Below are 15159 nucleotides of genomic sequence, written 5' to 3'. Positions count from 1 at the left end.
TGTAAGAGGGAGATAAATAGAGACTAAAAGAGGGAGAGGGAGGGAGGGAGAGAATGAGAGGTGGGAGAGAGAGACTGAAATAGGAGGGAGAGACTTAGTGGAGGTAGTAGCCTGAGAGAGAGAGAGAAAGAAAAGCTGTAGTGGGAGAGATTGAGGACCACTGCAGAGGGAGAGTTTATTTTATATTTGGATAGCAATTTCGATGACTTTCTCCAAATATGAGAAGAAGAGGACTTCCAAACCAGTGGTTGGTTATCATGCAGGTCTACAGCCATTTGCAGGGCCAACTTGTTGTAAAGTTGCATGTCTGATAAGTCAAGCAATTATGAGGAGACATTGACTCAAAGATTCTCACTGTCTGTGTATTATATCGAGCAAGAGAAATTATGTTTTTTTCTTTCATAAATCAGTAAAGAATTGTCACACACACACACATAACACAAGACTTCTTGGGTCAGTTTTGCATGTCCCGCAGCAATGGTTAAGGTTAGGATTGTAAGAGGGAAACTGATCCTAGATCTGTACCAAGGGGAGACTTCATCCCACAGTGACTCCAGAGGACAATGATAGTGTTCCCCACAAGGACAGTGGGACAAGTTATACACAGTAGCTATTACACATTCCATATACATGACTGTAGCCTACCTCTGCAATGTGTACTGTGTACGGCTGGCCATGGAAAGTAGGGGAGTTGTCATTCACATCTCCTATCTGAATATTCACTGTGTCTTTGACCACCTGCGAAAGCACAAGAGGTCCTAATGTTTAATACAGAAACACACAGACAGAGAGAAACACAGACACACAATACACTTACTCTATGTATAGAATGAGGGTGGTGTCTTAACCCATAGGAATGTGTAGGTTGAAATGTCATTGTGTTTTAGTGCATCAGGGAGAGGTGTGGCAGGTAGCCTAAGTGGTTAGAGTGTTGGACTAGTAACCGAGAGGTTGCAAGATCAAATCCCTGAGCTGACAAGGTAAACATCTGTCCTTTTACCCCTGAACAAGGCAGTTAACCCACTGTTCCTAGGCTGTCATTGAAAATAAGAATTTGTTCTTAACTGACTTGCCTAATTAAATGAAGGTAAAGTAAAAAATCCGAACAGTACATGTTAGACAGGTGTCAGAGTGAGTAACACACAATCAATTAACTCCCTGACACATACAAATATTATACACACTCTATGCATAGAATAAGTGTATGAATTTAGTGTCTTAACCATTACCCATAGGGTTGTGTAGGTTGAAATGTCGGTGTATTTTAGCATTTGAACGTTGCGTGTGAGACAGGTGTCAGAGTGAATAATAGTTGGTCAGGTAGAGTTGTATCTACAGTGTGTGAGCTGCTTGACATCTAGGATGTGTAACAGTGTTGTCTCTTTGGCTCTTACCCCTTGGCTGTCACTCACAAAGAACTCCACCTGCATCTCCGACTTGGTCTGGAAGAGATGGAGAGAGATGTCAGCAAAAGCATTCATATGGGAAGGAGGGAGGGAGTGCGGGGAGGGAATGGAGACAGGGTGTGTGTGTTTGTGTGGGTGTGTGCATGCACGTGTGGGTGGTTTTGTGTGTGTGTGTGTGTGCCTGTGTCTTCTAACCTCGCGGTCCAGGGGCTGTCGTAGCCACACTACTCCAGTGTCTCTCTCCACTGCAAAGTACCTCATGGCCTCCTCTCCCACTACCCCGAAAATGAGGGGCTCCTGGTCTGGGTCCACCGCCTGCAGCTGGGTCACTGACGTGCCTGAGAAGACAGGGGTAATAGGTCAATCCCAGGAAACATTGGTTGTGTCCAAAATGGCACCCTATTCTCTATTTAGTGCATTGCTTTGGGTGAAATGGCACCCTATTCCCCAATTGGCTCTCTAATCTCCATTTAGTGCACTACTTTTTTGGCTGGCAGCACTAAATAGGGAATAGGGTTCAATTTCGGATGCAACGTTGATATATCAAGAAACAAAAAAGGCAGCCAGCTGTATCACTCGTTGCTATGCCATAATTCGAGAAAATGGAGGATGGGGGCTAGAGGTTCTTTATGGTAGATTTAAAGTGAAGGGAAGATAAGGAGCCACTGAGGAGGGGATAGGTTCTGGTAGAGTGACAAGTCACCCACACAGAGAACATGAAGGGCCATTAAGAGGTTAAAGTGTTGCTGTGTAGTGTATTTACCAGCATGGCACACACACATTCACACACACATCCACACGCACACACACTAACACACATGCACACACAGGCAGGCAAACACACACGTAGGCAAGCACACACAAGCACAGGCACACTAACATTTAGTATCCTCTCCATCCCCTCCCTCCCTCCCTCCCTCTCTCTCCATTAGATACTACTGTAGAGTTGAAGCCAAACTAAATCAAGCCTGTCACTTCCAGGCCCCGGCTGATAACACAAAGACCAATTAGGCTCCACAATCACAAACCCCTCTCTTTTTATTAATATAACCCATTTTCACCATGAAAGGGAGGCAAAAATTACTAATTAATATTACAATTTATGAACCCTTCTCATTGCATCTAATGAGATTTATGCAAATTATGCTGCTTTCAATATGAATTTGGTTGAAGACCGTGCAAATTAAGCACTTTATCTCACACTCATCAATAATAACTGCGTAAGTCACCCTATCCCGCGCACTCTCCCTCTCCAGCTCTCTCGCTCTCCTCCATTGAAAAGGAAATGTCCACTGCACGTGGAAATACATGGCTCAAATGGCACCCTAGTCCCAAATGGCACCCTATTCATTATATAGTGCACAACTTTTGACCAGGACTCTGGTCAAAAGTAGTGCACTACATAGGGAACAGGGTGTCATTTGGGATACAGATATGAGTGTAACAAATGGTACTTTCATTCCAGGATCATGTCTATACAAGCCACAGTAATGTGGAAGATTACTGTGGCTTGTATATTTTTTAAAATGTTCACCTAAAATGACATACACAAATCTAACTGCCTGCAGCTCAGGCCCTGAAGCAAGGATATGCATATTATTGGTACCATTTGAAAGGAAACACTTTGAAGTTTGTGGAAATGTGAATTGAATGTAGGAGAATATAACAAAATAGATCTGGTAGAACACAATACAAAGAATAAAAACAACCTTTTTTTTGTATTTTTTTCTACCACCATCTTTGAAATGCAACAGAAAGGTCCCAAATCTAGCCATCACTCTTGTTGTAATTCTGATGGTGCCCACAAGAGGGCAGCAGTGTATGTGCAAAGTTTCAGACTGATAACTTAAGGTATTACCAAGCTACATGACATTAGTGTGAAGTCACCCAGGTGTCCTTCACGACTTGCCCAAATGTACATTTACATGACATTTTTCTGCAAGAATATCGTCAAATATGTATACTTGGACTTTGATTTAGCTTTTCCAGGATTAGTAGCCATATTGTAAGTTCAACATTTGCAAAACACCCATTTTTCATAACTTCATAACTCTCCATATTCTTTCGATTTTGTCCAAAAGGAAAAAGCTTGCTGTCGCACAAGGTTAGCAGCACAATTGTTTGACAGATACATGGTTTACTCCCTTAAAGCCCAGCTCATTGGCAATCTAGCTAGCTTTGTTTGACCCTGATTGGTGCTTGTTTGACAAAGTTACAGTCAATCAAGTGAAGACCGCCCGTGTCATCGGCGCGCCATGAAGGCGTCACTCTCTGACCAAATTTGGTGTCCTATAGGATATACTACACTCCTAATGATATAGTGAAGTCTGGTTACGTTCTAGGATCTCTGAGGAATACATATGAATGTAATTTGACTGGTTGAAAAATAGATTCCTTTCTTTGCAAATTGAACGAGTGGAAATATAAAATCGATCGTGCATGCTATATGGACCTTTTTCGGATATGAAAAATGATTTTATCTAACAAAACGACACTTGTTATGTCATGTTATCTCTGGGACCCTTGGGATGATAAATCAGAGCAAGATTTCAGAATGTAAGTACACATTTCACCTTCAGAGTTGAATTTATCAAACCTGTTGCGGTGAAAAAAGTGTTATGTTGTTTTGAGCTCTCCTCAAACAATAGCATGGCATTTTTTCACAGTAATAGCTACTGTAAATTGGACAGTGCAGTTATATTAACAACAATTTAAGATTTCAGCCGATATACGAAACTTATAGTTGAAGTCGGAAGTGTACATTCACCTTAGCCAAATACATTTAAACTCAGTTTTTCACAATTCCTGACATTTAATCATAGTTAAAATGCCCTGTCTTAGGTCAGTTAGGATCACCACTTTATTTTAAGAATGTGAAATGTCAGAATAATCGAAGAGGGAATGATTTATTTCAGCTTTTATTTATTTCATCACATTCCCAGTGGGTCATAAGTTTACATACACTCACTTATTATTTGGTAGCATTGCCTTTATATTGTTTAACTTGGGTCAAACGTTTCGGCTAGCCCTCCACAAGCTTCCCACAATAAGTTGGGTGAATTTTGGACCATTCCTCCTGACAGAGCTGTTACAACTGAGTCAGGTTTCTAGGCTTCCTTGCTCGCACATGCTTTTTCAGTTCTGCCCACAAATTTTCTAAAGGATTGAGGTCAGGGCTTTGTGATGGCCTCTCCAATACCCTGACTCTGTTGTCGTTAAGCCATTTTGCCACAACTTTAGAAGTACGCATGGGGTCATTGTCCATTTGGAAGACCGATTTTCGACCAAGCTTTAACTTCCTGACTGATGTCTTGAGATGTTTCTTCAATATATTCACATAATTTTCCCTCCTTGTGATGCCATCTATTTTCTGAAGTGCACCAGTCCCTCCTGCAGCAAAGTACCCCCACAACATGTTACTGCCACCCCCGTGCTTCACTGTTGGGATGGTGTTCTTCGGCTTGCAAGCTTCCCCCTTTTTCCTCCAATCATAACGATGGTCATTATGGCCATACAGGTATATTTCTTCATCAGACTAGATGACATTTCTCCAAAAAGTACGATCTTTGTCCCCATGTACAGTTGTAAACCGTAGTCTGGCTTTTTTATGGAGGTTTTGGAGCAGTGGCTTCTTCCTTGCTGAGTCAGGTTATGTTGATATAGGACTAGTTTTACTGTGGATATAGATACTTTTGTACCTGTTTCCTCCAGCATCTTCACAAGGTCCTTTGCTGTTGTTCTAGGATTGATTTGCACTTTTCGCACCAATGTACATTCATCTCTAGGAGACAGAATGCGTCTCCTTCCTGAGTGGTATGGCAGCTGTGTGGTCCCATGTTGTTTATTCTTGCGTACTAATGTTTGTACAGATGAACGTGGTACCTTCAGGCGTTTGGAAATTGCTCCTAAGGATGAACGAGACTTGTGGTGGTCTACAATTTTATTTCTGAGGTCTTGACTGATTTCTTTTGATTTTCCCATGATGTCAAGCTAAGAGGCACTGAGTTTGAAGATTGGCCTTCAAATACATCCACAGGTACACCTCCAATTGACAAAAATTATGTCAATTAGCCTATCAGAAGCTTCTAAAGCCCCGACATCATTTTCTGGAATTTTCCAAGCTGTTTAAAGGCACAGTAAATTTTGTGTATGTAAACGTCTGACCCATTGGAATTGTGATCCAGTGAATTATAAGTGAAATAATCTGTCCGTAAACAATCGTTGGAAAAATTACTTGCGTCATGCACAAAGTAGATGTCCTAACCGACTTGCCAAAACTATAGTTTGTTAACAAGAAATTTATGGAGTGGTTGAAAAACGAGTTTGAATGACTCCAACCTACAACTTCCGACTTCAACTGTATATGTACCGACATTTGTTGTTTCTCTAAAATCTGCGATCATGACACACGGCGCTACATGATTTACAACTGTCCCGTTGACGGAACGCCTATCCCCAACTCCTACATAGGGAAAGAGAGTGTGATTGAGTGTAGAACATTAAGTGTAGATGGCTTTTTGCTGCGAGTAGAAGTGACATTTTTGTATGAGTGGGAGGTCTCGTGTGCTCGTCTAGGCTAAAGGATGTATGCATTGATTTGAGAATTATGTGCAAGTATGACTGCACAGGGCTGTACATGTGTGTGTTGACATGCACTCTTGAGTGGTGTGTGTGTGTGTGTGTGTGTGTGTGTGTGTGTGTGTGTGTGTGTGTGTGTGTGTGTGTGTGTGTGTGTGTGTGTGTTTGCATAACACTTTACTTGAAACCCAGTTTCATAAACACGTTATGACACGGTCATAATATTTTCATAACATGGTCATAACACTGTCATTACCCATATATTTGCTGCTGTTGTGACATATATTGTGAGATTTTATGGCTGGTTATGACACCTACATAAGTGTCAAAACCCACATTTATTCAAATGTTTTCCTTCTCTGCCAAGAAGTTTCCTTTCATTTAAAAGTTTCATTCTTAAGTCCTTTGTTGTTGCTGTAATGCATTATTTATCATATTTTTAAAAATGTGTAGAAAATACACTTTATGGCACTGTCAAAGCTTTATGACCATCCTGTGTCAGTCTACTTAGACTAAGAAAATACACTTTATGACACTGTCAAGAAGCATTATGACCATCATAATCATATAAGCTAGATAGGCCTATCATGTAAACTCAACAAAAAAAGAAATGTCCCTTTTTCTTTCAAAGATAATTCGTAAAAATCAAAATAACTCCATAGATCTTCCTTGTAAAGGGTTTAAACACTGTTTCCCATGCTTGTTCAATAAACCATAAACAATTAATGAACATGCACCTGTGGAACGGTCGTTAATTTAAGACACTAACAGCTTACAGACAATTAAGTTCACAGTTATGAAAACCTAGGACACTAACAACACCTGCACAGGATTGGTACATAGGCCTGTTGTAAGGCACAAACCCACTGTCGCTGGAGTTGCGGTTTATTGTTGAAGGAATAAGTGTTACACCGAGGCCTGTACTCTGGAGCGGGATCAATTTGCAGGTGGATGGTCCGTGCAGGTGTCACAGCATCATCGGACTGAGCTTGTTGTCATTGCAGGCAATCTCAATAACGCTGTGCGTGTGCGTTACAGAGAAGACATCCTCCTCCATCATGTGGTCACCTTCCTGCAGGCTCAGCATGACAATGCCACCAGCCATGCTCGTTCTGTGCATGATTTCCTGCAAGACAGGAATGTCAATGTTCTGCCATGGCCAGCGAAGAGCCCGGATCTCAATCCAATTGAGCACGTCTGGGACGGAGGGTGAGGGCTAGGGCCATTCCCCCCCAGAAATGTCCAGGAACTTGCAGGTGCCTTGGTGGAAGAGTGGGGTAACATCTCACAGCAAGAACTGGCAAATCTGGTGCAGTCCATGAGATGCACTACAGTACTTAATGCAGCTGGTGCACTACTGACTGTTACTTTTGATTTTGACCCCCCCTTTGTTCAGGGACACATTATTCCATTTCTGTTAGTCACATGTTGTGGAACTTGTTCAGTTTATGTCTCAGCTGTTGAATCTTGTTATGTTCATACACATGTTAAGTTTGCTGAAAATAAACGCAGTTGACAGTGAGAGGACGTTTCTTTTTTTTGCTGAGTTTACATGCCTTTAAGTCAGTGATCAATCAAAAAGAGGGTGTCTTGTCCTGCTCCTGAAATCTGCATTCATCCCAGTCATCAGAAACAGAGCATTGGGGTAGGTGCATGTCTCACATCAATGTGTGTGCAATTACAATGACAATTTAATATGGTACATTTCAGAAAATGTAAATAAACATACTGTTCACAAGTAGGCTATGGTGTAATGGAATGGTTTGCTTGTGTGATAGGTTTTGACACTATTTTGTAGGTTTCATAACCAGCCATAAAATAATGCAATATTTGTCACAACAGGTTTAAATATGTGTCATGACAACGTTATGACCATATGACAGGTTATGTCAGCTGTTATGGCATATTATGACATGGTTATAACCGTGTCATAACGTGTTCTGACGCTGGGTGTCAAGTAAAGTGTTACCGCTGGTTGTGTGTATGTGTGTGTGTGTGTATGCACACTTTTAGCATGCATGTGTGTGTGTTTGCGCATTCTTGTGTGTGACAGTATTACCGTTATGAATTATACAGTGCATGTTAACAGTTCACCTTCTCCCTCTCTCCTCCACTCCCCAGTCCTGCTACTCTGACAAGAGCGATGGACTGGGGGAATCATCCGTTTCTCGCTCTTTCACTTTTCTATCTTTCTGCCCTCTGCAACAATCTGACACTGTGTATGGAGAGGCCAAACCAGGGCAGAAACAGAGGGTTAGAGAAGACATGATTGAGTCATAGAGAGAGAATGCCTAATTCACACTATAGAGCAAACTCAAGCCAAACTGAGCTGGCTCTGATATTTTATTTTCTCATTGTCCTTTCCTGCACAGTTCTAGCAACTACACTCTCAGGAGGCTTGAAGAACCTTTTGGGGTTCAAAACATTTACATGATGCATATCTTTTCTTTGTAAATGCTTTATAGATTGATGCTTATATGCTGATACTGGGCTGCCTATGTAAAGGAAGGGCTTCGATTTTTAACAATATATTGTGCGGTAGCACCCTATCAGAAGATTGGAGGCGTTGTCATGACTCCCGCTGAAGTCGGCCCCTCTCCTTGTTCGGGCGGCGTTCGGCGGTCGACGTCACCGGCTTACTAGTTGCCACCGATCGATGTTTCACTGTTTGTTTGGTTTTGTCTTTATTGTGTACACCTGTTTTTGATTTTCCCTAATTATGTTCATTATTTAAACCTCTGCATTTCCTGTTTGTCTTGTCGGTGATTGTTTCCTGTTTTGTGTGGTCGGAGGTGTTTCTCCGAGATATGTATTTTGCTAGGAGAAGATTTATTGATTTTTCAAGTAAACACGTTTGTTTACATTGATCCCTGTGTCCTGCGCCTGACTCCTCTACTTCTCCTAAAGATAATCATTACAGGCGTGGCTTTCAGACAGTTATTTTTTGCCACCCCTGAGAGCAAATGTAATTCCAGTTCATCATATTAAGATTGTACAATACAAATAAAAATGTGTTAAATAATTGTATATACAGTGCTTTTGAAAAGTATTCAGATCCCTTGACTTTTTCTACATTTTGTTAGGTTACAGCCTTATTCTAAAATGTATTAAATGGTTTTTTCCCCCCCTCATCGATCTTAGCACAATACCCCATAACGAAAAAGCAAAAACAGATTTTTTCAAATTATTACTAATTTATTAAAAATTAAAAATGGAAATCATATTTACATAGGTATTCAGACCCTTTACTCATAACTTTGCTGAAGCGATTACAGCCTTGAGTCTTTTTGGTATGATGCTACCAGCTAGGCCCACCTGTATTTGGAGAGTTTCTCTCATTCTTCTCAAGCTCTGTCAGGTTGGATGGGGAGCGTTGCTGCACAGCTATTTCCAGGTCTCTCCAGAGATATTCGATCGGGTTTAAGTCTGGGCTCTGGCTGGGCCACTCAAGGACATTTAGAGACTTGTCCCGAAGCCACTTCTTAGTTTTCTTGGCTGTAGGCTTAGGGTTGTTGTCCTGTTGGAAGGTGAACCTTCGCCCCAGTTCCTGAGTGCTCTGGAGCAGGTTTTCATCAAGGATCTCTCTGTACTTTGCTCCGTTCAGCTATCCCTCAAACCTGACTAGTCTCACAGTCCCTGCCACTGAAAAACATCCCCACAGCATGATACTGCCACAACCATGCTTCACTGTAGTGATGGTGCCAAGTTTCCTCCCGACTTCAAGCTTAGCATTGAGGCCAAAGAGTTCAATCTTGGTTTCATCAGACCAGACAATCTGGTATCTCATTTTCTGAGTCTTTAGGATCCTTTTGGCAAACTCCAAGCGGGCTGTCATGTTCCTTTTACTGAGGAGTGACTTCCATCTGGCCACTCTACCATAAAGGCCTGATTGGTGGAGTGACGCAGAGATGGTTGTCCTTCTGGAATGTTCTCCCATCTCCACAGAGGAACTCCAGAGCTCTGTTAGAGTGACCATCGGGTTCTTGGTTACCTCCCTGACCAAGGTCATTCTCCCCCGATTTCTCAGTTTGGCCGAGCGGCCAGCTTTAGGAAGAGTCTTGGTGGTTCCAAGACTTCCAAACTTCTTCCATTTAAGAATGATGGAAGCCACTGTGTTCTGGGGGGCCTTCAATGCTGCAGATATTTTTTGGTACCCTTCCCCAGATCTGTGCCTCCACACAATTCTGTCTTGGATTTCTATGGACAATTCTTTCGACCTCATGGCTTGGTTTTTGCACTGTCAACTGTGCGACCTTATATAGACAGGTTTGTGACTTTCCAAATCATGTCCAATCAATTGGATTTACCCCAAGTGGACTCCAGTCAAGTTGTAGAAACTCAAGGATGATCCATGAAACAGGATGCACCTGAGCTCAATTTCAATTCTCATAGCAAAGGGCCTGAATACCTATGTAAATAAGGTATTTTTGCTTTTTATTTTTAATACATTTGTAAAAACTTCTACAAACCTGTGTTCGCTTTGTTGAAATGGGGCATTGTGTGTAGATTGCTGAGGATTTTAATCAATTTTAGTATAAGGCTGTGACGTAACAAAATGTGGAAAAGTCACCGCGTCTGAATACTTTCAGAAGACACTGTATTATCTAATATAATATTAACATCCACGGTGGTGTAGCAGTCAGACGTCTTTGTCCTCATCTTGTCCCGTGGCCCGTGAATACATCTTTTAGCTTTTTCTTCGCATATCTTTTTTATATTTTTCCTAAACCTCAACTTCAATATACTCTCCTGCAACCCGCCTCACCCAATGTGGCATGGATCTGCTATTTTTTTTTACTTTCTAACTAGAATCCCCTAACAGAAGCTAGCCAGCTACGAGCTAGTAGTCAGCTAACCACTGCTAGCAGTCATCAGTTAACCTCTAGCTCGGAAATCTCTCGCCAGTTTGCACAACGCGATTCAAACCAGAGCATACGGGACTTATTTTCTCTCCATATCCCCGGATTCCTACCGCAAGCTCTGAACCTTTTCACCTGGATCATCGCAGCTAGTTAACTGCAATCCGAGTTGCTACTCCTGGCTAATGTCTCTGTCCCGAAGCAAGCACCAATTAGCCTGGAGCTAGCCCATGCTAGCTACTCATTGGGCTACAATACCTATTTTGCCAATTGGCCTGGACCCCTTTCACTACACAAAGCCCTGGTAATCCATCACGACTGGACTACCGACGTAATCTGCCTGAAGGTTCTTTTTGCAACAGGCCCCTCCGTCGCGACGTCCCCTGAATGCCCATCTGCTAGCCTGCTAGCCGCGGTCCGCTAGCTGTCTAGAGCATATCGGACTGTTAGCTGAATTTTCTTGGGCCACTATACCTATTTTGCCAAGTGGACTGGGCACTTAAGTACACGGAACCCTACTAATCCATCACGGCGAGGCTCCGCATGAGGAGGCTACAACAGACTTCTTCCGTTGCGACGTACCTCTAAGGCCCTTCTGCTAGCTTGCTACTCCCGGCCTGCTAGCTGTCTGAATCGCTGTGTCTCCAGCCAGCTTAACTACTCACTGGACCCCTATGATCACTCGGCGACGCATGCCTCTCCCTAATGTCAATATGACTTGTCCATTGCTGTTCTGTTTAGTGATTGTCTTATTTCACTGTAGAGCCTCTAGCCCTGCTCAATATGCCTTAGCTAACCTTTCAGTTCCACCTCCCACACATTACCTCCACTGTATTCTCATCCTACCATACCTTTGTCTGTACATTATGCCTTGAATCTATTCTATCGCGCCCAGAAACCTGATCCTTTTACTCTCTGTTCTGAACGTACTAGACGACCAGTTGTTAAAGCCTTTAGCCGTACCCTTATCCTACTCCTCCTCTGTTCCCCTGGTAATGTAGGGGTTAATCCAGGTTGATCCAGGCCCAGCAGTGCCTAGCTCCACTCCCATTCCCCAGGCGCTCTCATTTGTTGACTTCTGTAACCGTAAAATAATTGGTTTCATGCATGTTAACATCAGAAGCCTCCTCCCCAAGTTTGTTTTATTCACTGCCTCAGCACACTCTGCCAACCCGGATGTCCTAGCCATGTCTGAATCCTGGCTTAGGAAGACCACCAAAACCCTGAAACTTCCATCCCTATCTATAACATTTTCCAACAAGATAGAACTGCCAAAGGGGTCGGAGTGGCAATCTACTGCAGAGATAGCCTGCAGAGTTCTGTCATACTATCCAGGTCTGTGCCCAAACAATTCGAGCTTCTACTTCTAAAAATCCACCTTTCCAGAAGCAAGTCTCTCACCGTTGCCACTTGCTATAGACCACCCTCTGACCCCAGCTGTGCCCTGGACACCACATGTGAATTGATTGCCCCCCATCTATCTAAAGAGCTAGTGCTGCTAGGTGACCTAAACTGGGACATGCTTAACACCCCGGCCATCCTACAATTTAAGCTTGATGCCCTCAATCTCACACAAATTATCAATGAACCTACCAGGTACAACCCCAAATCCGGAAACACGGGCACCCTCATAGATATCATCCTAACCAACTTGCCCTCCAAAAACACCTCTGCTGTCTTCAACCAAGATCTCAGCGATCACTGCCTCATTGCCTGCATCCGTAATGGGTCTGCGGTCAAACGACCACCCCTCATCACTGTGAAACGCTCCCTAAAACACTTCAGCGAGCAGGCCTTTCAAATTGACCGGCCCGGTATCCTGGAAGGATATTGACCTCATCCCGTCAGTAGAGGATGCCTGGTTATTCTTTAAAAGTGCCTTCCTCACCATCTTAAATAAGTATGCCCCGTTCAAAAAATGTAGAACCAGGAACAGATATAGCCCTTGGTTCACTCCAGACCTGACTGCCCTTGACCAGCACAAAAACATCCTGTGGTGTACTGCATTAGCATCAAATAGCCCCCGTGATATGCAACTTTTCAGGGAAGTTAGGAACCAATATACAGAGGAAGTTAGGAAAGCTAAGGCTAGCTTTTTCAAACAGAAATGTGCATTCTGTAGCACAAACTCAAAAAAGTTCATGGAGAATAAGAGCATCTCTTCCCAGCTGCCCACTGCACTGAGGCTAGGAAACAATGTCACCACCGATAAATACACGATAATTGAGAATTTCAATAAGCATTTTTCTACGGCTGGCCATGCTTTCCACCTGGCTACCCCTACTCCGGTCAACTGCCCTGCACCCCCCACAGCAACTTGCCCAAGCCTCCCCCATTTCTCCATCACCCAAATCCAGATAGCTGATGTTCTGAAAGAGCTGCAAAATCTGGACCTCTACAAATAAGCCGGGCTAGACAATCTGGACCCTCTCTAAAATGATCTCCCGAAATTGTTGCAACCCCTATTACTAGCCTGTTCAACCTCTCTTTCATATCGTCTGAGATCCCCAAAGATTGGAAAGCTGCCGCGGTCATCCCCCTCTTCAAAGGGGGAGACACTCTAGACCCAAACTGTTACAGACTTATATCTATCCTACCCTGCGTTTCTAAGGTCTTCGAAAGCCAAGTTAACAAACAAATCACTGACCATTTTGAATCCCACCGTACCATCTCCGCGATGCAATCTGGCTTCCGAGCTGGTCATGGGTGCAACTCAGCCACGCTCAAGGTCCTAAACGATATCATAACTGCCATCGATTAGAGACAATACTGTGCAGCCGTATTCATCGACCTGGCCAAGGATTTCGACTCTGTCAATCAACACATTCTTATCGGCAGACTCAACAGCCTTGGTTTCTCAAATGACTGCCTCGCCTGGTTCACCAACTACTTCTCTGATAGAGATCAGTGTGCCAAATCGGAGGGCCTGTTGTCCGTATCTCTGGCAGTCTCTATGGGGGTGCCACAGGGTTCAATTATTGGGCCGACTCTCTTCTCTGTATACATCAATGATGTCGCTCTCGTGATTCTCTGATCCACCTCTACGCAGACGACACCCTTCTCTATACTTCTGGCCCTTCTTTGGACACTGTGCTAACTAACCTCCAGACAAGCTTCAATGCCATACAACTCTCCTTCCGTGGCCTCCAACTGCTCTTAAATGCAAGTAAAACTAAATGCATGCTCTTCAACCGATCGCTGCCCGCACCTGCCCGCCCACCCGTCCAGCATCACTACTCTGGACGGTTCTGACTTAGAATATGTGGACAACTACAAATAGCTAGGTGTCTGGTTAGACTTTAAACTCCCCTTCCAGCCCCACATTAAGCATCTCCAATCTAAAATTAAAATGAGAATTTGCTTCCTATTTCGCATTATAGCATCCTTCACTCATGCTGCCAAACATACACTCGTAAAACTGACTATCCTACCGATCCTTGACTTCGGCGATTTCATTTCCAAAATAGCCTCCAACACTCTACTCAACAAATTGGATGCAGTCTATCACAGTGCCATCTGTTTTGTCACCAAAGCCCCTTATACCATCCACCACTGCGACCTGTATGCTCTTGTTGGCTGGCCCTCTTTTCATACTCGTCGCCAAACCCACTGGCTCCAGGTCATCTACAAGTCTTTGCTAGATAAAGCCCCACCTTATCTCACTTCACTGGTCACCATAGCAGCACCCACCCGCAACACGTGCTCCAGCAGGTATATTCACAGGTCACCCCCAAAGCCAATTCCTCCTTTGGCTGCTTTTTCTTCCAGTTCTCTGCTGCCAATGACTGGAACGAACTGCAAAAATGGCTGAAGCTGGAGACTCATATCTCCCTCACTAACTTCAAGCACCAGCTGTCAGAGCAGCTCACAGATCATTGCACCTGTACATAGCAGATCTGTAAATAGCCCATCCAAATACCTCATCCCCATACTGTATTTATTTATTTTGCTTCTTTGCACCCCAGTATCTCTACTTGCACATTAATCTTCTGCACATATACCACTCTAGTGTTTAATTGCTATATCGTAATTACCTTGCCACTATGGCCTGTTTTATTGCCTTACCTCCCTTATCTTACCTCATTTGCACACACTGTATCTATACCTCTTTTTTTCTACTGTATTATTGACTGGATGTTTGTTTATTCCATGTGTAACTCTGTGTTGTTGTATGTGTCAAACTGCTTTGCTTTATCTTGGACAGGTCGCTGTTGTAAATGAGAACTTGTTCTCAACTAGCCTACTGCATTCTACAGTGGCCATTCTACCATGGTCCCTGCAGCATGCACTCAAACCGGTGTGATTAGAACACTTGT

The 15159-nt window shown here is 43.3% G+C and overlaps 1 protein-coding gene across 3 annotated transcripts in view; it reads right to left on the bottom strand.

Moving 5' to 3' along the window:
• Positions 1–15159, bottom strand: part of LOC106579432 (cadherin-23) — a 706260-nt gene that overhangs the window by 529896 nt on the left and 161205 nt on the right. For all 3 annotated transcript variants that reach the window (XM_014159337.2, XM_014159338.2, XM_014159342.2), the window contains exons 4-6: positions 1602–1744; positions 1395–1442; positions 646–738 (exon numbers count right to left, since the gene is read on the bottom strand). In XM_014159337.2, coding sequence (XP_014014812.2) covers positions 646–738; positions 1395–1442; positions 1602–1744 — 284 coding nt within the window. The remainder of the gene's footprint in view (positions 1–645; positions 739–1394; positions 1443–1601; positions 1745–15159) is intronic.

This window comes from Salmo salar, chromosome ssa19 (assembly GCF_905237065.1).
Source record: "Salmo salar chromosome ssa19, Ssal_v3.1, whole genome shotgun sequence".
Classification (NCBI taxonomy): domain Eukaryota; kingdom Metazoa; phylum Chordata; class Actinopteri; order Salmoniformes; family Salmonidae; genus Salmo; species Salmo salar.
The sequence above is the reverse complement of the archived record's forward strand: the minus strand, read 5'-3'. Positions and strand labels throughout refer to the sequence as shown.